General features: G+C 39.8%; 1 protein-coding gene across 3 annotated transcripts in view; it reads left to right on the top strand.

Moving 5' to 3' along the window:
- palld (palladin, cytoskeletal associated protein) overlaps positions 1-26016 on the top strand; it is a 189606-nt gene that overhangs the window by 83813 nt on the left and 79777 nt on the right. For all 3 annotated transcript variants that reach the window (XM_018095837.2, XM_018095839.2, XM_031895456.1), the window contains 4 exons: positions 3159-3300; positions 8138-8161; positions 11993-12112; positions 17351-17693. In XM_018095837.2, the coding sequence (XP_017951326.2) occupies positions 3159-3300; positions 8138-8161; positions 11993-12112; positions 17351-17693 (629 nt within the window). The remainder of the gene's footprint in view (positions 1-3158; positions 3301-8137; positions 8162-11992; positions 12113-17350; positions 17694-26016) is intronic.

The following is a 26016-nucleotide window of genomic DNA, read 5'->3' as shown; positions in this document are numbered from 1 at the left end:
CTATCACCCTTAATCATAGGCACTCCTGGATAACAGGTTTCTGGCTAAGGGATCCCATCTCAGTAATTTCCACTGTTAATTCTCCTTAAATGATTGTTACAAAGCCAGAAGCTCTGGGGTTATTTTCTTATGCAAAAGGCTTTCCTTATCAAAAGCTTTCTGCCTAAGGCATGATTGTACTAGTCATCATTTATTCTATTGCATTGTTTTTATTATAGTATAATTTCCATGTTGGAGCACTATAAAAAACACAGTACTGGGAGGTGAAAGACTTGCTAAACTGTGAGCTATACTGTGAGCCCTCCAGTCTAGCACAGTAACAAAATAAAGTAAAACGGTGTCAAATAAAGTGAGCAATTTTTTTGCAGTGTCTTATGCTTTCAGGCTTAAATAAAGCATGCTGTTATTTGTGCCAAAAGAAATGTGGATCATCCCAATTACTTGCATGTTGGAACAAATCTTGGCAAGGTCGGGGGGTACCCCATATGTTTTGAAGCTGGGACAACTTGCCCTAAAATAGCAGAAACGGATAAATAATTCAGTATGCTGTCTGGCACTCCTGCACATACATTTCTGGAAATATTGCCCATTGTGTATCCTGGATATGTTTATCTACCCGAAACATAAAGTGTATGGAAAAAAGAAAGCAGTTATTATCACTGAAGAAACTCATTCAGGAAATATTAAGACATTTACTGTTGATAATGGCCAGCTGTTGTATCCAGCACTTGTCTGGTTAGTGCAGAAATAAGTTTGGCAAACAAATCTGTTCGTCTGGTTTTAAAGCAGTGGCTGATTATTTGGGGATGATGACCTAAAAATAACTTATTGCTAATCTTCACAATACAGAATGGTTAGCAGTCACAATAATTGCTGTATAGACGTAAAATTGTGCCATCAATCAGTGGCCACCATGGTTATCAGTATTGGGAATTTTAACATTTAAAAAAGCATTTTGTGTATCCTTTTATTATTGCATTAATATTTGGTTTATTTGTGTTACCAAGTAAATTACATTATAAATTCTGGACCAGAACCTCAAAGTGCCCACCTGTCCACATTGTCTAAAGCAATCTAAACTGAGAGGCCAAAGTGGGTGTAGCTCAAATACAACCAGACACATATGTTTGCTCTAGTTAATATTTAGCAGAAAACAGAAAATGGGGGAATCCCTTTTGAGTCAGAATGAGAAACTTAATCCGGCTGTCAATTTGGTTTCAGTGATTGTCCTGTTGAAGGTGAGTTGTTGGGTGTCTTAGGGCTCTGGCAGACGGGGAGATTAGTCGCCCGCGACAAATCTCCCTGTTCGCGGGCGACTAATCTCCCCGGATTGCCATCCCACCGGCGAAAATGTAAATTGGCGGTGGGATGGCATACGCAGCGGCATGATTTCAGTAAAATCGTGGAAGTTGCCTTGCAGAGAAAACTTCCGTGATTTCACTGAAATCACGCTGCCACGTATGCCATCCCACCGGCGATTTACAATTTCGCCAGTGGGATGGCAATCCGGGGAGATTAGTCGCCCGCGAACAGGGAGATTTGTCGCGGGCGACTAATCTCCCCGTGTGCCAGAGCCCTTAGGCGGCACCATAATTAGGTCAGGTTGGGTGAGTTGTAATCTCTAGGTGTGAGTTGTAATCTCTATAAAATTGCCATAACTTCAGTGTAGGTAGATGGAGAGTATTGTTTATACTGTAGGTAAACAGAAGTCAAAATGGAAATCCCCATCTGTAAGGAATGTTACTATATTGTTATTAGGACTGGTTTAAGGGCTCTCCTTCTTTGTATGGTTTGGGGAGCCAAGTCAGTAAAGATTTGTATTGAATATGAGTAACAGTATTGTATTTTATATGAAATTTGTCCTAGATCTCAGATTGCTAGTATAAGCGATTTTTTTGATCTGGAAAAAGTGCAATTTTGCAATTATGTCTTCTGGGAGGTCTGATTGGAATGATTTGCTCAGGAAACGGTGAACCCTATCTATTTCCAGCCATGTGACATATCAGGGGCAGTTGTTTGGAATAGTTCTGTAATGTCCTGGTCAAGATATTAATATTATTCTGGAAGGCTGCAGATTCTCAAACTAGATCTTCAGGTCTGTTACTTAAAGTTCAATAAATAACTCCAAAGTGCCCTCTTCTGCTTTAGACTTAGCGATGCGGTCTTATGAGGAAAAGAAAAAAGAAAGAAAAAAAAAAATATATAGTGTAATACTGTTATTACTTCACAATGTGCACTCTCATGTGCTTTTTAACACCAGTGATGACTTTTACTTATATCACCCTTTTGTGCCCAGTTGTGATATCCCTTTCCGATTGCCAATCTACTTACAGACCCCCTTGGGTTTATATGGCATCCAGTTGGTTCGCTTGTAGCTCACGACTCTCTGCTTTCCCACCTCTTAATTTCAGGCAGTGTTAGGAACCACTTCACATAGGTAAATTTCCAACTTTAGCAACTTTAGGTTAATTCCACGACCTTTCTGTTTCCCTTCCCCTTCTGTGCATTTACTGCAGTGTCGTTCCTGGGTTCAGCAGTCCTGCCCTGTATAGTGCTCCTCCTCTGCGTCCTCTCTCACCGCTGATGTGTTTTGCCACTTCCGGCTTCCTCCTGAGCGATCAGCGATCTGTTACTTACTTTGTTAGTTTTTGAGTATCAGATTCATGTCGGCCAGGACAGTGAAGCATCGTCCATTTTGTTTTCTGCGTCGTCTGTCTGTTGGCCCAGTTCTTTTATTTCTCTTTTTATTGATTTGATTATTTTATCCAAATCAGTTTGTTTTTTTAACATTTTCATTGGAATATCTGTAGGCAAATACGCATCCACTATGTTTTTAAAAGCACAGCACCATATTGCTGGGCAATAATTGGGCAATTTAAAGTCTTCTGACGTGTCCCTTTCTGATTTGCCAAAATATGAACATTATAATGAATAATTATAGTTCTAGTTAATTTTATACTTTGAGAAGTGTTAGAAGTAAAATTTCCATTTCCTGGTTTCAGTTCAATTTTTATGCTTTTGAAATGTCTCACAGTGGGAAACAAAGTCATGTATTATCTTTATGTTGCTCACTGTCTGGCAAACATTCTAATGGGGATTGGGCTAAAACCCCATCTTGAAATGCAAATGATGAAAACAATATTTGTATTCATATTCAGGAGCTGCAAAACCTGACAGCATCGGAGGGGCAGGTTGTAGTTCTGGAGTGCAGAGTGAAGGGAACACCCCCTGTAAAGGTCAAATGGTTCAGACAAGGATCTGAAATACAGGATTCACCTGACTTCAGAATTCTACAGAAAAGTAAGACCAACTTGAACTGACTGCAAAGCATTAACATCTAAACATTGGCTGCATGTATTCATTTAATTAACCATCAGAATTTTTTGTATTCTTACAAAAGGTACATTGGCACTTACCATTTGGTAAAAACCCATTGGGTGAAGTTCTCCACAGTAATCCCACTGATTCCAGATGATGATCAATACATAAAACAAGATTAAGTTTATTTTTCCCTTAAAGGTGATCATTGTGATGAAGGGAGGGTCTCCCATAATTTTAAATGTTTCTTACTGGTCACATCTATGGCTGGAATAGAGCCTATTTGCATATAATAAATGTTTGTATTTCCTATAGCTTTTAAACTGGGTGGTCAAGTGATAAAAAAAAATTAAATCGATTTTTTTTATTGCAGTGTTTTTTTTTTTACAGAATAGTTTTCTGTATTTAGCTCATTTTAATCCCAACTATTTTTGTCCTTCATTACTAGTAACTGCTTTACTTAAAGAGCATGTCAAGCCAAAAAGTAATTTTTTGCCTAATAAAATAAAATATACTTCCAAGTGACTTTACAGTGTATATTTATTGAAACTTTTAGTGCTTTAAAAGTTATGTGTAAATGTAATTGCTACTAACAGCATTTGCTGAACTCCTGGTTGTTACTTTTTAAACAATGTTGCAAAGGTCAGTCTCCTCCAGCAAGACAGGTCTGTCAGTCTGCAGCCTTGTGTTACATTGTTTCAAACGCCAGAGCTACCAGGGCAGGGAATAGAAAAGGACAGACAAACACTACTACTAATAGCAATTATGTTTACAAATAACTCATAGTAACATAGTAAGTTGGGTTGAAAAAAGACATACGTCCATCACGTTCAACCATAATACCTATATATAACCTGCCTAACTGCTAGTTGATACAGAGGAAGGCAAAAAGCCCCATCTGAAGCCTCTCTAATTTGCCTCTCTAAAATTCCTTCCTGACTCCAAGATGGCAATCGGACCAGTCCCTGGATCAACTTGTACTGAGAGCTATCTCCCATAACCCTGTATTCCCTCACTTGTACTGAGAGCTATCTCCCATACCCCTGTATTCCCTCACTTGTACTGAGAGCTATCTCCCATACCCCTGTATTCCCTCACTTGTACTGAGAGCTATCCCCCCTACCCCTGTATTCCCTCACTTGTACTGAGAGCTATCTCCCATAACCCTGTATTCCCTCACTTGTACTGAGAGCTATCTCCCATAACCCTGTATTCCCTCACTTGTACTGAGAGCTATCTCCCATACCCCTGTATTCCCTCACTTGTACTGAGAGCTATCTCCCATACCCCTGTATTCCCTCACTTGTACTGAGAGCTATCCCCCCTACCCCTGTATTCCCTCACTTGTACTGAGAGCTATCTCCCATAACCCTGTATTCCCTCACTTGTACTGAGAGCTATCTCCCATAACCCCGTATTCCCTCACTTGTACTGAGAGCTATCTCCCATAACCCTGTATTCCCTCACTTGCTAAGAATCCATCCAGCCCCTTCTTAAAGCTATATAATGTATCAGCCAGCTCGGGGAGGGAATTCCATAACTTCACTGCTCTCACAGTAAAAAATCTCGAAAACCATTGTAAATTTGTAATGAATATATATTGCAAAGTTGCTTAGAATTAAGTTTTCTTTTATTAGGCAAAACATTATCTTAGGGTTGACTTGTCTTTTAATGCATGTTTAGCATTTGTGACATGCTAAACACAAGGACCATCACTTGTTTTTTCTCATTAGACCAAGATGGGATGGTTACTGCTTTAAAAATAGATTTCTGTGTGACCTCGCTGCTAGAATATTTTTAGCTATTATGTGTGCCAGGATGATGCTAAAATTGTATTGACACATGTCAATTATATAATCACTTATCATCACAATTATATCATCACTTACGCTGTAAACATGTTTATGGAATAAGGACACAGAAAATGTTGACATTTTTATCATTTTGGAGGCTGTAAGCAAATGAAATTTGTATTAAAAATGTACTGAAATGTAGTAACATGCTATGAGATGGACCCTCAAACTCATACAGGAATGAGATGTTGGCCCCTCTGCTAAAAGTGTCTGGTATTATTAGAACCCTGTGCTACCACCTACTGGTACTAGATAAAATGTGTGTCAGGTACCTGACCTTATGAGGTGGGGACAAGGTGCTAAGTGTAAAAAAAACTGGCTCAGATTGCTATATATTGTCCAAAAGCCCTTTCCCCTTTATGGAGCCTGCCCTGTGCTGTTAGTTCAACTCTTTGCACCACTGTTAGTTGTATCTGATTTAAGTGAAATAGGGTGGCCATACACTATAAGATTGGCTTGTTTGTCGAGATCACCAAATGTGCTGATCCTTCTCCAATAAGCACACCTTGGGTGGGCAATATCATGCTAATATCATGCTAATGTGATCATTTGGCCCTAGGCATCACTGAGGCAATGCGGTCCTTGATCCGACGGGAAAATCAAGCCTTTTTGATAGACATCTAGATTATTTTTGGCCAGATATCAGTCAGGGAGGCGGAATTGGTCTAAAGGACTTGAATTGGCAGCTTAAATCTGCCTGCGTATGGCCATCTTTACACGATAGCAGGATGTAAGGGTCACCAACTTATTCTCAAGTCAGTCAACAGGTACAGAACTTCTTTGCTCAGACACACCTGCCTGTAGTGAATAAGCATTTCAGTTTGGTATTACATGTACTCAGTTAAAATGTATGTAATACACACTATGCCAAGGGAGTGTCTAGTGAAATCCTAGACCTCAGTTTGAAGTTGACTGAAACCCATGACAGCGGATGGTAAATCCTGGTAAATTGGCAGTAAATTGGCATTTTCCATAATGTGCTTCTCTAACGAATATCTAGAAAACTGCTATCTTTGTAAACAGCCTTAGGATAGTGGGGATGCTTTTTTTCCCCATGAGACCCCATATATCATTTTCAGTCCTGTACATAAATACTGTAAGGGCAGAACTGTCAAGTACTTATTGTTCTCTCTCTTGGCTCCTCAGACGAGGGAGAATTATACATTGTACATTGTGGGCCCTAGAGTCAGGAAATTAGTCTGATTATGTTTATTATTACAAGTAAGATACAAACGCACGCGTGTTAGAAGTACATGTTGTTTGTATGTGAATTTTAAATACTCGTAAATGGGAACCCATTAAATGATTCAAAATGTGGCTGGAAATGGTGCAACAATTCAATTTTACTGTTGCTCACCAAATACAATTAGCACATTAATGCTTAACTGTGACCACTGCCCAGCATTGTGATGCCTGCAACCATTTTCTGTGCAGATGCACTTCCAATATTTTGTGAGGCCTCTAGAAGGAATCAATTAAACACAGTGTGCCATATTGCCTGGGTGTGCATTTTATTGTTTAGTAACTGTAAATTGTAGATTGTACAGTAGTAAATGTAAATTGTTTAGTAACTGTAAATGTACACATTCTCACACATAAATATATGCTTTTTTCCTGTGATGATATGATAAGAGCACCTTGTACATAAAGCAAACTAAGCTACCATACATCCATATTAAAGTCTAAACAGTAATGATATTAATGGTAATGGTCTTTTAATGTAAAATCATTTATGGCAGCCATGTTTGCCCAGAATCAGCACCAAAGCAGTCAGTGAAATTGGGCTGGTACAAATATTGAACACTCAAGCCAATGTTAGGATGACATGGAGTTCCCATGTTTAGGACTCAGATCACCTTCAGAAACCTTCAGTACAACAGTTCATTTCCCACACATTGTTTTAAAGTGACAAATAGAGAAAGAGCAACATCTGTTCTCAGAGTTGAAATTCAGACACTAGACACCTTCATAATGCATTTTTCCAGGCAGTCATTTATAACTTGTTATTCCTCAAAGTCATAAATTAACATAGTGCTTTCATGCTTTAAGACCGCCTCTTCTTTTTTCAGCTCAGCCAAGATCAATGATCTTTAATATGAATGGCTTCTGTCACACAGAGAGATTAGTAGTTGTTACTTTCTGCTTCCATTTCTCTAATGGAGATAGCAAATGTTTTTCAAATAATGTATTTAATTCTATTTATGTTTTCATTTAAAAGTAGTACATATTTATTATTTAGTATTTAATGGATTCTGTCATGATTTTCTGGTGTACTTTTTATTTCTAAATTACACATTTACATAGTTTACATGTTTACATAGCAAATAATTCACTATACCATTTAAAATGTTATTCTTGAACCAACAAATGTATTTGTTTAGCTGTAATATTGGTGTGTAGGCATCCATCTCAGTGCATTGTGCCTGAGTCTGAGCTTTCAGAAGGAGCCAGCGCTACACTAGATTAGAACTGCTTTCAGGTTACCTATTGATTTCTTACTATTGAGTGCTATTCTGATATCTACTGGGAGCTGCTATCGTACTGCCTTCCCATTGTTCTGCTGATCGGCTGCTGGGTGGGGGGTGGGGAGGGGGGTGATATCTCTCCAACTTCATGCTCAGCAGTGAAAAATGACTGAAGCTTATCAGAGCACTAGTCACATGGCTGTGGCACCCTGGGAAATAAGGAATATGGCTAGCACCATGTGAAATTTCTAAATTATATATAATTTAAAACACAGATTTCAATGCAGGATTCTACTGGAGAAACTCTATTAACTGATGCGTCCCTGACAGTATTCCTTTAAGCAGTCTAATAATTTGATGGCCTTAACTTTTGCTACTACACATTACTAAAAATGTTTCATAAAAAAGTGTGTTCTGTTGTGGTAAATTAATGCTGGTAATAAACTGTAATTTTTCTCTATGATATTCATTTTTATTTCTCTTTTCTCTGTTTTTCTGTAGAACCTCGTTGTGCGTCGGAGCCTGGTGAGTAGTTGTACACATATAATCCAATACCCCCCCCCTAGAGTGTTGCTAAAACTGCTTGCTATTAAAACATTAAACACACTTTAGGATTTGACAAGCTGCCATAATAACATTTATAATAACTATTTTAGATTGGATATTCAACAAGAGCACAACTGGTGACTTTTAGTGCAGAGTGCATCAGGTACAGGTTGAAATTCAGCTACAGTTTAGCTGCTGCCTGTCCTCCTCTCTGTAAAAAGAAAGAGCCCCTTACTTAATTCACCTTAGGAATTACCTGCACCTTGAATGTTTTCTCATGGTTTCAGGGCTCTGGCACACGGGGGAGATTAGTCGCCCGCGATTAACTCCCTGTTCGCGGGCGACTAATCTCCCCAAGTTGCCTACCCCTGCCATCCCACCGGCAAACATGTTCGCCGGTGGGATGGCAGGGGTAGGCAACTCGGGGAGATTAGTCACCCGCGAACAGGGAGTTAATCGCAGGCGACTAATCTCCCCCGTGTGCCAGAGCCCTCAAGGTACATGCAATATTATTGATTAATACAATGGATTTCCCTGTTCATTGTCTAGAGCATTGTTGCATTAAATCCTCTCAACTGGGAGATTATTTTTTGGTAAAAAGAGCTGCCAGTGGTCTCACTTAGACAATGATATCCTCTGTGGTGTTTACCTTAGTGCATAATTGCCTTTGTAAGTCCCCTTCATAAATAGATTGGGCTGCCCAACCCTTAAACCAGTGATCCCCAACCAGTGGCTCCTGGGCAACATGTTGCTTACCAACCCCTCAGGTAGTTATTTTTCTATTCCTGACTTGGTAGTTTGGGTTTAATAATAACAAGATTTACTACCAAATAAAGCCTCCTGTAAGCTGATAGTGTGCATATAGGCTACCTAATAGCCAATCTTAGCCCTTATTTGGCATCACCATGAACTTTTATGATGCTTGTGTTGCTCTGCAAGTCTTTTTACATTTGATTGTGGCTCACAAGCAAGAAAGGTTGGGGACCCCTGCTTTAAACCATCCTACCATTGTTGAACTATTACTTCAGGAATTTCAGACACCATTTGAATGCTGGTTGATGGTGGTAGGATTAATCCAAAAACAGCTGGAGGCTGCTTCCTTTTGGGGTATCACTCAAAGCTAACACCAAAGCAAATGCCCCTACTTGCAACCTTCTAAAGAAAATTCTGGGTTTTGGCTGTCTGTGTCATATTGGTTTTATAGCAATGCAAGGAATAAAATCACAACCTGTGTCTGTGACACTGATTCACTTATTTCTGGTTTAGGGTTATATTGCTTTTATTAGGTTTCTCTCATGCCAAGTAAGACATGCCTTAACCGCCTATGAGTTCATATTGCCTGGGGCTCCCAGTAGCAACAGGTTTTTCGTATCACTCCTGCCTTCTGTCTGGTTAATGTGCTCTGCACTGATTCTGTCTAGACTGAAATCACAGTCTCACAATCTCTTCAGTTTTGTGACTTAATCAGTTGTCCAGTTTTTTGTTTTTTTTAAAACTAACATCCAGGTTTGTCAGATTAACTGCTTTGTTCTTTTTTATGTTTATTTTGACACAATGCTGACTGAATCCCTCACAGAATAAAAAATGAATCATTGGCCAGCTGTTTTTGGCCATAATTCAGCTGTCTAGTTGTAGCCGCAAAGCCTATCATATTACCTCAGTGTATTGTCTGCAAAGAGACACACTCAAAGAATTAAGTTTTATTTAGATAAAAGGGAATAACTTTATATTATAATGTCAAAAACACAACCATTTACCTTTTCATTACTGCCAATGCAAGCATAGAAAGAGAATGTGTTCTCAATTTAAATATGAATACATAAAAATCAAAGCAAAAAACAAAGATTTTTGCTAACACAAAGAATCTGCAACAAACTAATTATGACTTTCGAATTTAGGGTATAGGGTTACCTTACTAAGTTCCTTACTAAGTTATCCATTATGGACTTATTTAAGGCAGTCGGCGAATATAAAATAAAAGGTATAGGTAATGATGTTGTAGAGTCATAGTAGGCACTAAAGTTTGGATTGGACTTGTTGTATTTTCTTGGCTAGACCCTCTTTGGTTTATTTTACTAGAGTAGAGCTACATCTAAGAGGAGTTGCAAACAGGCCTTGGTCTGTGATTGTCACCCACAAATAATGGCAATCAAAATATCTTGTGTGGGATAAATGATACCAGAATCAGAATAGTTGTATGTAAAAAAAGAGCAGATGCAAAAAAGCATAATGTCAGCAAAATCTAATATTTGTGTTTAATGGAATACGCAGCTGAGCAATGATGAAAAGTTTATCTTTTCGGAATACACAAATGAGCAATATTTTTTAAACATTTGTAAGTAATAGTGTTTAACTTTTTTATATATATATTTTGTTATTTGAGATGCTTTGACTAAAATATACCTCTGGTTTTTCTTGTAAAATGTAAGACGGTATAGTGCAGCCAGGAACTTTCCGACTGATCTGATACCTCCCTTAGTGAATTGGCCGGAGAGATTTCAAGCTACTGAAACAGACATTAAAAATCATTTTGGATTTGTTAGCAGACTGATGTAGGGCAAACTGGCTCCTGTTAGCTCACGCAAACATAGTCTAATGCCTAAACAATTTGCTGGAAGGTACTCTGGGGCTTACAAAGATGCAGTTGCCAACCTTTTATAAAACATAGAGGCTGTATCAACCCCTGGGAATATGGAGTATTAGGCTGACATATCGGTGTCACTTAGAGGAACAATATTGTTCTTTGTGAGATTTTTTGCCTACAGTTTTTCCTATTGCACCTGATCTTTTTTTTCCATAATCAGTATAGCCTCTCCAGCTTTTTTTTCTTTTGCACCAAGTCCCTGAGTGTGCGGCACTCTTTCTCTCTCTCTCTCTCTCTCTCTCTCTATCTATATATATGTATATATATATATATAGACACAGAGCGTTAATGGAGGCTAGAAGTGTTTCAGATTTACCCAAGGTCTTTTTTAGGGATGGTAGAATTTGCATTTTTGCTTGAAACAAGCAAGTGATCTTATAGGGACAGATTTACTAATCCACGAATTTGAATCATGAATGGAAAAATTCGGATTAGAAACGAAAATTTCTGAAGATCGCGAAAAAATCGGCAAGGATACGCTCGGACCGTTCGTACGAATGCTCCGAGCGTTCGTGTCTTAGTGCATCTGCCCCATAGTGTATAAACAGCTTCAGTATTTCTAGTATTCATTTGGGAGATGTCCAACCTAAGACACTAAGCCCCATGTGTAACAAAATGCAATAAGTTTGCCCAGAAGCAATAATCCTTAGCAACCAATAAGATGTTTGCTTTTAAACAGGTGACCAGTAAATGCTTTCTGCTGATTGGTTGCTATGGGTTACTGCACCTGGGCAAACTTAGGGCCTTTAATTACATAACCCCAATAACCTGTTGTTGCACTACAACTGCTATAACCTGAAGGCTGTTTGGGAGAAAGTGGGGTTGCAGCACAGCAGCCGCTGGAGGGTTACAGGTTAGACATCTGTGATTTTAAAGTACATATTTGTGTTTCTCCTGGCTTCATCAGACATCTTTGATTGACCTAGGCTTACAGTAGAATACATTACTACAAACGGGGTAGTAAGATAATAATAGATAAATACAAAGTATTACAATAAATACAGAGTATTACAATAAACACAAATACAAGATACAGTTGCAATAAGATAAGAGTCAAAGACACAAGAGGATGGAGGTCCCTGCCCCGTAGAGCTCAACATTCATTGTACTACTACAGTAATTTTGTGTGCTGTGGCTTCTTCTGACTCCCACCTTGTCTTTTTCAGAGGAGATCTGTACCCTTGTCATAGCTGAGACTTTTCCAGAAGATGCGGGCATTTTCACTTGTACAGCAAGAAATGATTATGGATCGGTTTCTTGCAGTGCTCAGCTAACAGTCCTCTCTGGTAGGTCAGCTGTCCCACTGTGATTTACCCCATTAAGTGTGATACTTTGAACATTATTTGTTAATGCATTGCGTGTTACTGCTCAGTTCATCATGATTCTTTTGTTTAATATTCACCCGGGTACTAAAGTAACTGAAAACAAATTTAAAAAAATAATTTATTTTCAAACTAAACAAAGATAAGGTTTCATTGTGATCTCATATGAGATCCTTCTCATCCATTGTCTAGACTGTAGTTGGGTCAAAATAAAACTTGTGTAGAAATAAGTTTAAAGCTACTTGAATTTCTGAATAATCTTGAAAATGTTTCACCACTAATCTGAACAGCTTCATCAGTTCAACTGAGTGGTAGGGACTTGCCCATCATTTAAACCCCTAAGAATAATACAGTAACCATCATCCAAGCACAGTAGTTCCATAAAAATGATTCAGGTAGGTGTTATCTGAAATTCACAGATGTGTAATCCAATCCCAAAGTAAATGTCAAACAGTTGGATGCTCAAAACTTTAGGGCAAAGGGACACGGTGCGTGTATCCGTTTCTCTTAGCCATGGGTTTTTCAGTCAAGCTGAGAGAAGCAGATGTTTCTTGGATCAGATTTTGGCCTGAAAAACATGAAAGCGGATGTTTTACAGGCCAACCTCCGATCCGCTCCTCTGTATGCCCGCACTTGGACAGTGTGCTGTACTTTAATGCAGGCACACAGAGGAGTGTATTCAAGCGGATCTCTTAGCCTGGCTGAAAAATGCAGGGCTGAGAGAAGTGGGTATACACACCGAGTGCCCTCGCCCTTAAATGTAGTTTGTAAATGTGTTTCTTGTGTAGCTAGGAACTAGTAGTGAATAATTAACTGTAACAAAGTATCAATGCTACAGTAATCATGATTCTTACCACTTTCTACGTGTGGCCCCTGTGCATAAGCCCCAGACCATTCCCCACTTCATCATTTACAATGACTAGGCTACTACAGGTGTGCTGTTTTGACAAAGAGCCAGTCTGGGCACCCATACGTTTTTAAAGCTCCTTTGAGCTGCTTGTACTCATTGTGTTTAGACTCTCCATTGGTTGTCAAAGTTTTAGCCTAATGGTGTTGGGTTCTTATAACCCTCAACTTATGTACCAGAGGGTGGTGGGAATTTAATTCTGATCTGTGGGTTTTATTCATACTTCAATATTCAGGCTCCCCCATTTGAATGCATATAGCACAGTCTAAAATTGTCAGTTTTCTGTCTTTCACATCTTCATTTGTGAATGTTTTCATTAATATTATAAAGTATGTATGTATATATACAGTATATATATTTGTATTTATATAATTCTGCAAAAACTTCAGTCTATAGCTGAAAATGTTTGTGCATGAGCAAGCAGAGGGCTTTGGTCAGGGAACTCATTTTGCAAAGCTCTATAAGTTAAAACCTCCTGACAAGTTTCTTTATGTACTTAAAAGAATATATATAGCCGTTTATAAATAAAATTTATTTTGGTTTTATATATGTGGACATTATGATAATGTAATGTAAAAGGTTAATGTCAATATCCATAGAACAGGAGCCCTAGTGCTGGGCTATACCAATAAATTCCTTTAAAAGAATTATCTGTCATTCATGATCTTTTGGAAACTGATAGTTTATATATGTATAATACTTTTTAACATTTATTATATGCTTAACACTAAGGGGCCAATTTACTTACTCACGAACCGGCCGAATGCGTCCGATTGCGTTTTTTTCGTAATGATCGGTATTTGGCGATTTTTTCGGAAAATTATCGCGACTTTTTCGTTGCTATCCGAATGTTGCGCAAAATCTGGCGATTTTTTCGTAGCATTAAAACTTGCGCGAAAAGTTGTGCCTTTTCCGTAGCCATTCCGAAAGTTGCGCAAAATGTTGCGATTTTTTCGTAGCATTCGGATTCATTCAAGCTTCAGTATGGTGACTTTTCTTGGGCCAGGTTGGAGCTGCAGAGTGCCATTGAGCCCTATGGGTGACTTTCCTTGGGCCAGGTTGGAGCTGCAGAGTGCCATTGAGCCCTATGGGAGACTTTCCGTGGGCCGGGTTGGAGCTGCAGAGTGCCATTGAGCCCTATGGGAGACTTTCCTTGGGCCGGGTTGGAGCTGCAGAGTGCCATTGAGCCCTATGGGAGACTTTCCTTGGGCCGGGTTGGAGCTGCAGAGTGCCATTGAGCCCTATGGGAGACTTTCCTTGGGCCTGGTTGGAGCTGCAGAGTGCCATTGAGCCCTATGGGAGACTTTTCTTGGGCCAGGTTGGAGCTGCAGGGTGCTATTGAGTCCTATGGGAGGCTTCCAAAATCATGCTAAGTCTGAAAGTTTCGGCCGCCGCTTACGAGCGCTCAATACGAAAAAGTCGCCACAAGATACGAGTGAATCGTAATGGCTATGAAAAACTCGCGTTTTTTCGCGAAAATCGTATTGGTAACGAAAAAGTCGCGACAATTTCCGAAAAGTCGTAAAGGCGCCGAAAAAATCGCAAAAAATATGAAAAAGTCGCAAAATGTTCGTTTTCCAATCCGAATTTTTCCAATTCGGATTCGAATTCGTGTCTTAGTAAATCAGCCCCAAAGGCTGACTGTTTTCATTTGCTTTCTGTGCTGAGAAGGTTGATATATTTTCCATATCTCCATAGTGTTAGCACTTCATCATGATCATCACCATCATCATTTATTTGTATACCCATAGCCATGCACATCTTTCATTTGTAGTGATTCTGGTGTTTGATGGATGGTCAGAGATGATACTAATGGAGATCTTTAATAATGGAGAGAGGCCCATGATAATGGCTTTTCCAGACAGAGGGCAGATATCTGGTGGCTAAAATAGTGATCTTTCTAACCCACTAAAATAATAGGGGAAATAAAAATTCTCGCTATAATAGTTACATTCGAATCCAAATGGGAAAGATTCGGATTGGAAATTTTTCGTCGCCGTTACGTTACGTTGCGCAAAAAGTTGCAACTTTTTCGTAGCCGTTACGATTTGCTCATATATTGTTGCGACTTTTTCGTATTGAGCACTCGTAAACGGCGGGCAAAACTTCAAAACTTCAACCTGGCCCAAGAAAAGTCACGATACTGAAGCTTGAATGAATCCGAAACTTTCGTACTCGGCGTGAAGGCTACGAAAAAGTCGCGACAATCTGCGCAAGTCGTAACGCTACGAAAAAGTCATGACAATTTGCGAAACAGTCGTAACGGCTACGAAAAAGTTGCGACAATTTACGAAAAAAAATCGCAAAATACCGATCATTACGAAAAAAACGCATTCGGACGCCTTCGGACCGTTTTAGTTTTACTAAAATTGGAGGGGGGATTAACGAAAGTGGTGATATTGAGACAAAATAAAAGTGGAGATTTGTCAGATTTTTTTACATTACATTAACATTTATTTATAAAGCGCCAACATATTCCGCAGCGCTGTACAATAAGTGGGTTACATACATTGGACATACAGAGTAACATATAAAGCAATCAGTAATCGATACAAGAGGTGAAGAGAGTCCTGCCCAAAAGAGCTTACAATCTACAAGGAGAAAGGGTTGAGACACAAGGTGTGCCAACTTATTCACAAACATTTGTCTCCACTTTTGTAAATCTGATGACATTTTACAGATGATTTTTATGAATTTGTCCTTAGCTTTTATCGAATCTATTGGTGTGCTATCAAACCAAGCCCCACATGAGCCTTGGAATAATGATATTGTCAGCAGGATTTAGCATCATTTTATTTGCTAGTCATTTCACTTTAGGGGTTTTTTTCAAAGGGTAATTTACTTTGCCTAGGAAAACTATTTATCTAGTGTTTGAGGACAAGCTAAAGGTTTGTGTGGCAATACATTCATATGATTATATCAATGCAACATAGTTTTATAATTAAACAATGCAATAGTTTTCTAATTAAAAGAAAAAGAACATTTTAGTAAACATTTTACTGTAGAACATGGATGTGTATGGCCTATTTACACTAAGGCAGCTCACAGTTTTGAGTTTTGGATTTACTCTGCACACAGCCTTTATATTTTGCTGGCCACTTAAAGAAAGACAATGCCTGTTCCATATGTATGAAACCCACTGCAGAAGGCAATGAGTGCTTTTAAATGTGGCACATAAAAGCTGTCCTGTCAGTGTGTAGTTGTGTGTTGTTTATCACCTATGTCAGTGCTGTCCAACTGGCGGCCCGCGGGCCGCATGCGACCCGCAACCCCCCTCTGTGTGGCCCCCCACCTGTCTGGCTGCTTTGATGGCTTACCTTTGAGTAAGCATTAAATGGTATCAGTACTGAGATTAACTGGCCCCCTGCATGGTTCTCACCTCAGATTCAGGCTGTAATCCCTCTGTATTGTTTAAAAATGTAATTCCCTGTGTTTTTCACACCTTTTAATACCTGCATTGTTCACCCCCTGCAGTGTTCACACCTCAGGCTCAGACTGTAATCACTCCCATTGTTTACTTCTTCACACCTGAGACATAGGTACTGTAGGCAGAGTATGGCACACACAGGCAGCATAGGTCAGGGAGGGTATGGCACACACAGGAAGGGTAGGGCAGGCAGAGTATGGCACACACAGGCAGGGTAGGGCAGGCAGAGTATGGCACACAGAGGCAACATAGGGAAGGCAGAGTATGGCACACACAGGCAGCATAGGGAAGGCAGAGTATGGCACGCACAGGCAGGGTAGGACAGGCAGAGTATGGCACACACAGACAGCATAGGACAGGCAGAGTGCTGCCTGTGTGTGCCATACTCTGCTTGCCCTATGCTGCTTGTGGGAGGTGAACCTGGCAGGGGTTTGTGGTAGTTTGTTAGCAGTTGGAAATAACCATTAAATGGTCCCTAAGGTGTGTAATTATGTACTGGGGGTTGCTCTGCTATCCACAGGGGAGGAGGCATATGGAATTTAAGGGTATATCTTAGTATTACATAATTCTTTCACATATGAATGATGGTTGATATCCCCACAGTAAGGACCAAGCATTTGGGATTTTGCTGTGCTATCACCATTGTGATAAAATAGGTGTGGTTTGAAGTGGGTGTGGTTTCAAAAAGGGGAGTGGTCAAAACTGGCTTCCATTAGCGGCCCTCCACCATGTATGCTAGAGAAATTCCGGCCCTCGGCACCGTAGAAGTTGGACAGCACTGACCTATGTGAATAATATAACTGATTATTCCAAATAAAAATATGTATAATTTTTTCTTATTGTGGTTTCCTGTGGTCTTTTTCCTTAGCAAACAATACGCACACTAGAAATAATGTGTCAAGCGAAGAAATTAGTGGTTACGATTCCCAGAAGCCGTCGCCACTTTCTGCAGTTCCTAACAGTAGTTGTCTTGAAATGTCATCCAAGAAGAATTCTGAGTGCTTTCAGACCAGCCAAACAGACTCAGAAGCCAACATGGAAAAAAGTCACTTCCAGTTCTATCCAGTGGAAAACAATAGCAATGGCTTACATGCTAATAATGGAGTTAATGGTGACAGCAATAATGTGGACAGCAAATATATATCTGTCACTTCTCCGTGCACATTTTCGCCAGTCAAGGAACCACCCCCAGTGCCTGCAAAGCCAAAACTGTAAGTCCAATTTAGTTTTTTTAATTCCTACTTGTAATTTCTTCTTACAGTGGTATATATCAGACTCAATGAGGGGGATGGCAATACTTTCTGCACAAGGAGATGGGCAGTACAACATGCAGTACATAAAAGGCTCTTCAGCTTGCCAGGCAGGGGCCAAATCCCATAAGTCCAGGTATTCAACAAGAGAATCAGATGATCCGATTGTATGCAGTTGATCACATACTTAATATTGATCCTGTTTAAATGGTATGATCCTGTTGTTTTGCTGATTCCTTTATTGGCTAATTATTTCTTGTAAGTGCAAGAGGAGGTATCTGGGCTTTTCAGCAACAGACTCTGATCCTGTGTTGATCTCTAAGAAAAAGATTGTGCAGGAACCCCCAAAATGTCTATGTACATGTACAAATTGTATCCAGTGTCAGACTGGCTCACTGGGACACCAGGAAAACTCCCGGGGCCCTCCTTCTTGGCCTATTTCATGGTCATTTCCTGTTTCTATATGAAAACCAAGAGGCTAAATAGATGGAAGAATAGATTATAGTATGTAAAAAAACAGACTAGGAGAATACGGAGGTTGATTGAGGAGAGGAGGAAAATAGCTTGGAAAGTTGGCCCATGAGCTAAGGTTTTCTGTGGGCCCCTGGCTTCCCAGTCTGATGCTGCTTGTATCACTATGTGTGGTGCGAACTTGAAAAACTGTGTTTGCACATTGCAGTTTTAGGGATTGCACTCACAGGAGTGACCCACTCATTAACAACAATGCAGTTTGTCTGGCAAGAATAAGAGTTCCACACGAGCTGTCTAAACTGTGCCTTTACATTTTAGCTGGCTAAATCCAATGGACTATAAACTTTGTTCAATACATTTAGGTCTTAGAAATGTGAAAGTGTACATTAAATAAATTAATACACATGGCATTGACTCAAGGGGTGTTTAACAGTATAACATTTTGACCTATGCCATACATCTTGCAGGTTTGTCTCATAGCACAGTTGTAAGTGGACACAAAAGAAAATAATTGCTAAAAATTCCATGTACCATGTACTGTAAGCCATGCCTGACTTGGCAGGAGAATGTTGAAGGCTGTGAGTCTCACACACACGCAGTGCATGCCCAGCAGGCAACATTATCAGACTGTGTTCAGTGTACACTCTTTCAGTACCCATAGTTGCTACAGCAAATGCAGGTCCTTTCTACATTACATGCTACTGAGCATATTACATCATTTGTTGTATTACTGCTATAGCCCCTCTTTTATGTAGCTTTGATAAATGTTACATTCTTAAAGAGCTATTTCTTTTGTATTATAATTGTAATCATCTTAATAAGATCAAGTACCTCAGTTACACTAGTTTTTCTATTTGTAGGCTGTAAATAATTAGCGTTGTAATAAACAATGTGGTTTAAAATAGTAACGAAATGAGGAACACTTATCACTTAGCTAAAATATCCAGCAGGATAGAAAGCTGAATATTTCTTCTAAAACACAGACATTACTCAAACTAGAAAATAAATCAGAAATTGTACATTAAAAGGCCATGGAATTATCCAACTGTCTTAACTCTAAACCACACAATTGAATGCCAAGCCCAAACTGATGCCAATACTACATCAGATTTCAATGTTTGGAATATATCATCACAGACTTGGCTTTTTGTTATATAAATACAAATCCTGATGTTTTTATACAAAAATGTGCTTATGTTACGAAGTGGTTAGGAAATAGAAAAAGGAACAACAAAAAGAAAAAAGGAGCACTCTCAATATATTTACTAAATGTCCAGGACAAAGTTGTCTTTCAGCCAAACACTGATTGGCCTGTTATTCAGTCTTTCAGTAAGACACACAAATCACACACACAAGGGTGTATGTAAGACCATTTTTATAAATGTTTAAGATTTCACATGGAGCTAGCCCTATTCTCAATTTCCCAGGGTGCCACAGTCATGTGACCTGTGCACTTTACTGCTGCGCTGCAAGTTGGAATAATATCCCCTCCCTTTCCCCCCACAGCAGCCGATCAGACTAACAATGGGAAGGTAGCAAGATAGCAGCTCCCAGTAGATAGCAGCTACCTGACACCTGTATTGCTAACTGGTAGATATCGGAATAGCACTCAGTAGTAAGAAATCCAAGTCCGGCTTGGGACTCCCCCAATTACATGGGAGTAGGAGAAATCATTGGTACTTGAAAGCAGTTCTAATGTGTAGCTCTGACTTCTTCTGAAAGCTCAGACTCAAGCACAATGCACTGCTTACACACCAGTATTACAACAAAAAATATATATTTGTTGGTTCAAGAATAAAATTTTGAATCGTAGAGGGAATTACTGGCTATTTAAACAGTGTAATTTAGAAATAAAAAGTACACCATAAAAATAAAAAACACTTTGAAATGGCTTTAAATCTTCATGTACAAGATACATTTTGCACTGAATTTCCTACCACAGATTTTGCCAATTCTGGCACAGCTGGCAGAGTCACATGCGTAAATAGCAAACTGCGTAAACTGGGTGCTGAATATAAGAACACACACCTAACAATACTTCTTGCCCCCTATATGTATATTCTGTGGCACTTTTAAGGGGTCATTTACTATTGCTTGAGTTTTTCGGTTTGGGTTTTTTGACGGCAAAAAAAGAGGTTTTCAGGATTTTTGACTTTGGCTATGACAATATGAAAAAGTTACGGTTTTCACATTTATTTCCCGCAACTGGCTGCTACACTTTAATAGCATATCTCTGTGCTGGCTAAGAAGAAAACTATTCTACAGAGAATTTAATTTATTACCCCACTCGTATGGCCATGCCCTCAATACTGTGATGCATACAAGCCACTAGTTTATGCTCCTTTTGGCTTCTTGAATGGTGCCTGCGGGAGGTGATGATTAGAAAACTATAAGAAAATGTCAAGACTACAAGTGCATGTTAAGACAGGAACACCTTTTCAGAAGCTGGCATACACAGCAAAGTGAGAACACAAATACATTTGCTTTTTTATTTGGTTAATTAGAGAAATCCAAAATTACAATAAAATATTAAATCCAGTTTTAGTAGTCTTTAAGAGAAAACTAGGATAACCCTTTCTGCCCCCTCTTGTCCACATACATATTTGTTACCCTCAAAACAGAGTGGGAAGGGGTTGTTTTGAGTATTCCCTGGGCAACAAGGATTCTGGCGAATGTTTTTTGCTAAGTAAACGTAGTAAGCTTCCTTTGAATACTTTAAAATTAGCACGTTTCATGGATAAACAAATAAAATATTATCCAGGGAATTAAAGAAACTACAGTCAACAACCCCAGAAACCCTACCCATGCTGAGTGTTGAATATAAATGTTGTTTTGTAGTTTGTTAAATTTAAATAGGATGTTTCTGAACCAACCCCATAGAGAGAAATAATTAGAATCAGAACTGTGGAAATGTATCTGTGGAGACAAAGTTATAATTATGTTGGGCTTTAAATTAAAAACATTTTGAAGGAAAATTTATGATACCCCTAATATAATCATACTGCTTAGTTACGTTACTCAGTGTAACATAAACATCACCCCCCCCCCCCCCCAAAAAAAAATAGAAGGGGGGTCAACAAAGATACTGGATTAATCCATGTCAGTTGTGGATAACCATTGGTTTCAGACATGTTGCGCTAGTGCCAAAACTGCCAGAATCCCGTAATTAAACTCTACAATCCTCAAGAAAAAATATGGCTCCTGGCCTGCAGGGTTGTTAGTTCTGTTGCTTAGCGAAGTCCTACCTATACCTCTAAACAAAGCCCTCAGGAGTGTTCTTTCAGAAAATAATTACGCATTAGCAAACATTTTTGTGCCAGTCTCAAATAGTTTACTGTTGCCTAAAAACAATGAAAATCCCCTGGTTTTTATGAATTGTGTGTTTACAGTTGCAATAAGTTAAGAATCAGAGAGACAAGATAGCAGTCCCAGCCTCGTAGAGCTTACAGTCTAAATAGGAGCGTAACTTACAGACACCAATAGGTGGAAGTGCAGTAGATTGCCTGACAGTGTCTGGTGGAATTTACTTTTAGGCAAACAGCATTGTGCTTTGTGAATTGCTTCCCCTTGAAATCATGAACTATTAAAAGTCTTTTTTATGTTTTGCAATGTATTAAAGCAAATGCATATTTTAAAACACATGTGGGTGTTTGTACTTTGTGCTTAATACGGGACATCTGTGAAAATATGTCCTGCGGGGAAGCACTGAAACAGTATTACAGTATGGAATACATATTTCTGAAATCCGGTCATCTTTATTTTCCTAGTTCTCATACACATATTATTTCATACCTCACAGAACCTTATAATATTTTCTGCAGTCTTTTTTTGGAAAATATAAATTCTTTTAAATTCTTTAAAACCTTTTAATTAGGTTATAAATCAGGTCTCAATGTTGTCAGTACCTAGATTTAATACCGTATGTGTGATACAGAGCATTACATAGAGTTTAAAAAACACACATTTTTTTAAAAAAATTATCTCAGTGATGTTTTTGTTCTATTTACTTATCCAGTAATTTGACATTCCCCACATTTGCAGGGCAGATCATATTTAAATAATGCAAAATAACATCAAGTATAGGAGACATCTTGAGTACTCCATGGTTATAAAAATTAATCTGTCAGCCTAGCTTGTCAGCCATGATCAGGGCTGTATTACCATGTTGCCCACAATGTGCTGTTTTTTTTTTAACTTAATGTAAGGTGCCTGCCATGTACCATCTTTTGAGAGGCTATTATCCCACTGCTACTATAGGCACCATCTCTCCCTACTATACCTGCTATCCCACAGCCACAGTCCCTTCCCAGCGGCTATTATCCCTCCCACTGCTACTATAGGCACCATCTCTCCCTACTATACAGCGCCGGATTTAAAATCCGAGCGCCCGGAGGCCACCCAACTCAGCCGCCCCCCGCACATGCGCAACTCGCCCAGAGCACGCATGCGCAACTCACCCCCCCCCAGCGCACGCATGCGCATTTTTGCGGGCGCCGATATGAACACATACGGAGCAGCGGGGAGAGGTCCCCGCTGCTCCGTATGGGAGCAGAACTTCGGTGCGGCATGCCGCCCCTAAATGTTTGCCGCCCTAGGCCCGGGCCTTTGTGGCCTCGCCACAAATCCGGGCCTGCTACTATACCTGCTATCCCACAGCCACTGTCCCTTCCCAGCAGCTATTATCCCCCCACTGCTACTATAGGCACCATCTCTCCCTACTATACCTGCTATCCCACAGCCACAGTCCCTTCCCAGCAGCTATTATCCCACTGCTACTATAGGCACCATCTCTCCCTACTATACCTGCTATCCCACAGCCACAGTCCCTTCCCAGAGGCTATTATCCCCACTGCTACTATAGGCACCATCTCCCCCTACTATACCTGCTATCCCACAGCCACAGTCCCTTCCCAGAGGCTATTATCCCCCTCACTGCTACTATAGGCACCATCTCTCCCTACTATACCTGCTATCCCACAGCCACAGTCCCTTGCCAGAGGCTATTATCCCCACTGGTACTATAGGCACCATCTCTCCCTACTATATCTGCTATCCCACAGCCACAGACCCTTCCCAAAAGGCTTTTATCCCACTGCTACTATAGGCACCATCTCTCCCTACTATACCTGCTATCCCACAGCCACAGACCCTTCCCAGAGGCTATTATCCCACTGCTACTATAGGCACCATCTCTCCCTACTATACCTGCTATCCCACAGCCAAAGTCCCTTCCCAGAGGCTATTATCCCCCCACTGCTACTATAGGCACCATCTCTCCCTACTATACCTGCTATCCCACAGCCACAGTCCCTTCCCAGAGGCTATTATCCCACTGCTACTACAGGCACCATCTCTCACTACTATACCTGCTAACCCACAGTATTAGCCTTTTCCCAGAGGATAATACTATTGCTATATGCCCTACTCAGGTATTTTCAGAATCTACCAGTTATCGCACACTCCAGTGTCTTGCCGGAACCTATTACGCAGTTTACAAATTGCTCTATTTATCAATCTAATCCTGCTTGCCCTTTACCCCAATATGTAAAAAACAGTCCTGAATACCCTATACATAGTGTTTCAAGAAAATAAAGGTTTTTCAGCTGAGTTAAATTACAGCCTATTTAATTCAATGCAACACAGTCTTTCAGCAAGTCAGAAAAGTCAGGAACAAGGAAGCTGCCTGCCACTATAATCTGTTTAGCATTTCTTCCCCAACATCTGTTTTCCATCTCATTCTGTTGTTTAATTAACATCAATCTTTCAGAACCAATCAAATGTTTTCCCTTTTTGTTTTAGAAAGGAATATCTGAAAGAAATACCCATTCTGTTATAGTTATGCTGGTTGTTGCCGACTGGTTCTGATTAACGTTGCACTCTCCCTGGTTTAAGGCAGATTGTTCATTTTTGATGCACAGTATAGTTAGCTCAGACATAGTGTACTCCTGGGCCTTTTAACTGTAGACATTTTTCAACAATACCAAAAATGGAAGAAATAGTGGCATTTAAATAAACTTGTATTGAGAATTTACCAGAGAATATCCTTGTTTATGTTAATGCATAATGTGTCGTCTTGAGAAATCCCAGTTGCTTTTAAACAACTCTTTATTCTGTTGCCTTCAACAACATCTTATAACTCCTTGTCTCTGAAAGGAACATGGCATTGCTGCTCTTATGATGGATTTATTAAACAGCAAGGCATCGCTTAGTTATCCAGACATGATTGAGCGCAAGCCCTTCAGGGAATGGAAAATAGTGGTTGATGCTGTTGGAGTTGGAGAATTACCATAGAACATAAGAGGATACGGTCTATGGCAGCAATAAGTACTGTAAAGGGAAAACACCTTAATATTGTTTAATTACCTTATAAAATCACCAAGAGGCAGAGCTGGCGAGGTTTATTGAGCAAGAATAGGGGTGGGGAAAATATTTGGATTTCGTTTTTCCTAAACACTAGCGGGTTTTCCCTTTCATTATGGCCAGGGCGACAACATCTATAGTTTAATTCCAGGTCAACACAGTTTCTTGGAACTTTTACTGCAGAAGTATGTGTATGTATGTAGAGACTAAGTAAAGAATCTCCATAGCCAAATCTTATCAGTATGTTCAGGAAATATTATTTTTTATAATAAATAGAGAGCTTCAAATTGAGCTATAAATAATGAAGCCCCTTACATTGCCTGGAAGAAGTAAATACAGATCTACCAAGGAGTCATGGAACTTCTTGGTGACTAATAACTAATATGTTTACAATTACATTTACCTCTCTCTCCCTGCCCCCCCCCCTTCCTCTCTCTCTTCTCTCTCTCTCTCTTCTCTCTCTCTCTCTCTCTCTCTCTCTATATATATATATATATATATGAAGCTTGAGAAACATTGCCTGAAGGTGGCAGAGCAGACTTTCAGATATTAGGAGTTGCACATGTTTTATGCTTGAAACTAGCTTAAAATTCATTGCACTGTGATAGTTTTCCTTTGTTTGCAATGGACAAATAATAATACATATGTATAGCTTATAGTACATATACAAGTCCACTACATCATTTTGTTAAATATCAGCCTGAAACAGAGACCTTAGAATTGTGCAACATTTAGCCACTTTGTTTTCTTTTTTTCACAGTTTGTTTTGTACAGCTAAAAGATGTATTCTTTTATATTTGCTTGTGAGCCTTAGATGGGAAATAAGATTTAAGATACTGTATCTGCAGTAATCCCTTAAGGGCTCTGGCACACGGGGAGATTAGTCGCCCGCGGCAAAACTCCCTGTTCGTGGGCGACTAATCTCCCCGACGCGCCGGGCGATTTTGGGAAATCACCAAAAAAGACTTGCGAGTCTTTTTCGGCGATATGCGCGAAATCGCGCCGCCGCGTCTGCCATCCCGCCGGCGACTTACATGTTCGCCGGTGGGATGGCAGGGGGAAGGCAACTCGGGGAGATTAGTCGCCCGCGAACAGGGAGTTTTGCCGCGGGCGACTAATCTCCCCGTGTGCCAGAGCCCTTATATAAGGATATCACAAGTCCGTTGACCAGGTCTACACCAGTCAAGGTTGTGCCTTCTGCTTAATCAAGCGGTGGGGCAGACTTAACTCGTTGAGTTTCTGTGCATGCTAAACTGTACTGTATATATAATAAACTGTATTTTAAATACACATATAACAACCATAATCCAACCCTTGCCATATTTGCAGGGCTGCATTTTCGAGTTATACGCATCTGTCACTTGACAGTACCTGGTGGTGATTTTTATTCACTTTGAATGTGGGTGATTTCAAGTGTTTTGTCCCTCTCCCAAAGACCTAGAAAACACTCCCA

The sequence above is a fragment of the Xenopus tropicalis genome, chromosome 1, assembly GCF_000004195.4.
Source record: "Xenopus tropicalis strain Nigerian chromosome 1, UCB_Xtro_10.0, whole genome shotgun sequence".
Taxonomy (NCBI): Eukaryota; Metazoa; Chordata; class Amphibia; order Anura; family Pipidae; genus Xenopus; species Xenopus tropicalis.
Note: the sequence above shows the minus strand (reverse complement) of the source record. Positions and strands in the feature narration are given on the sequence as shown.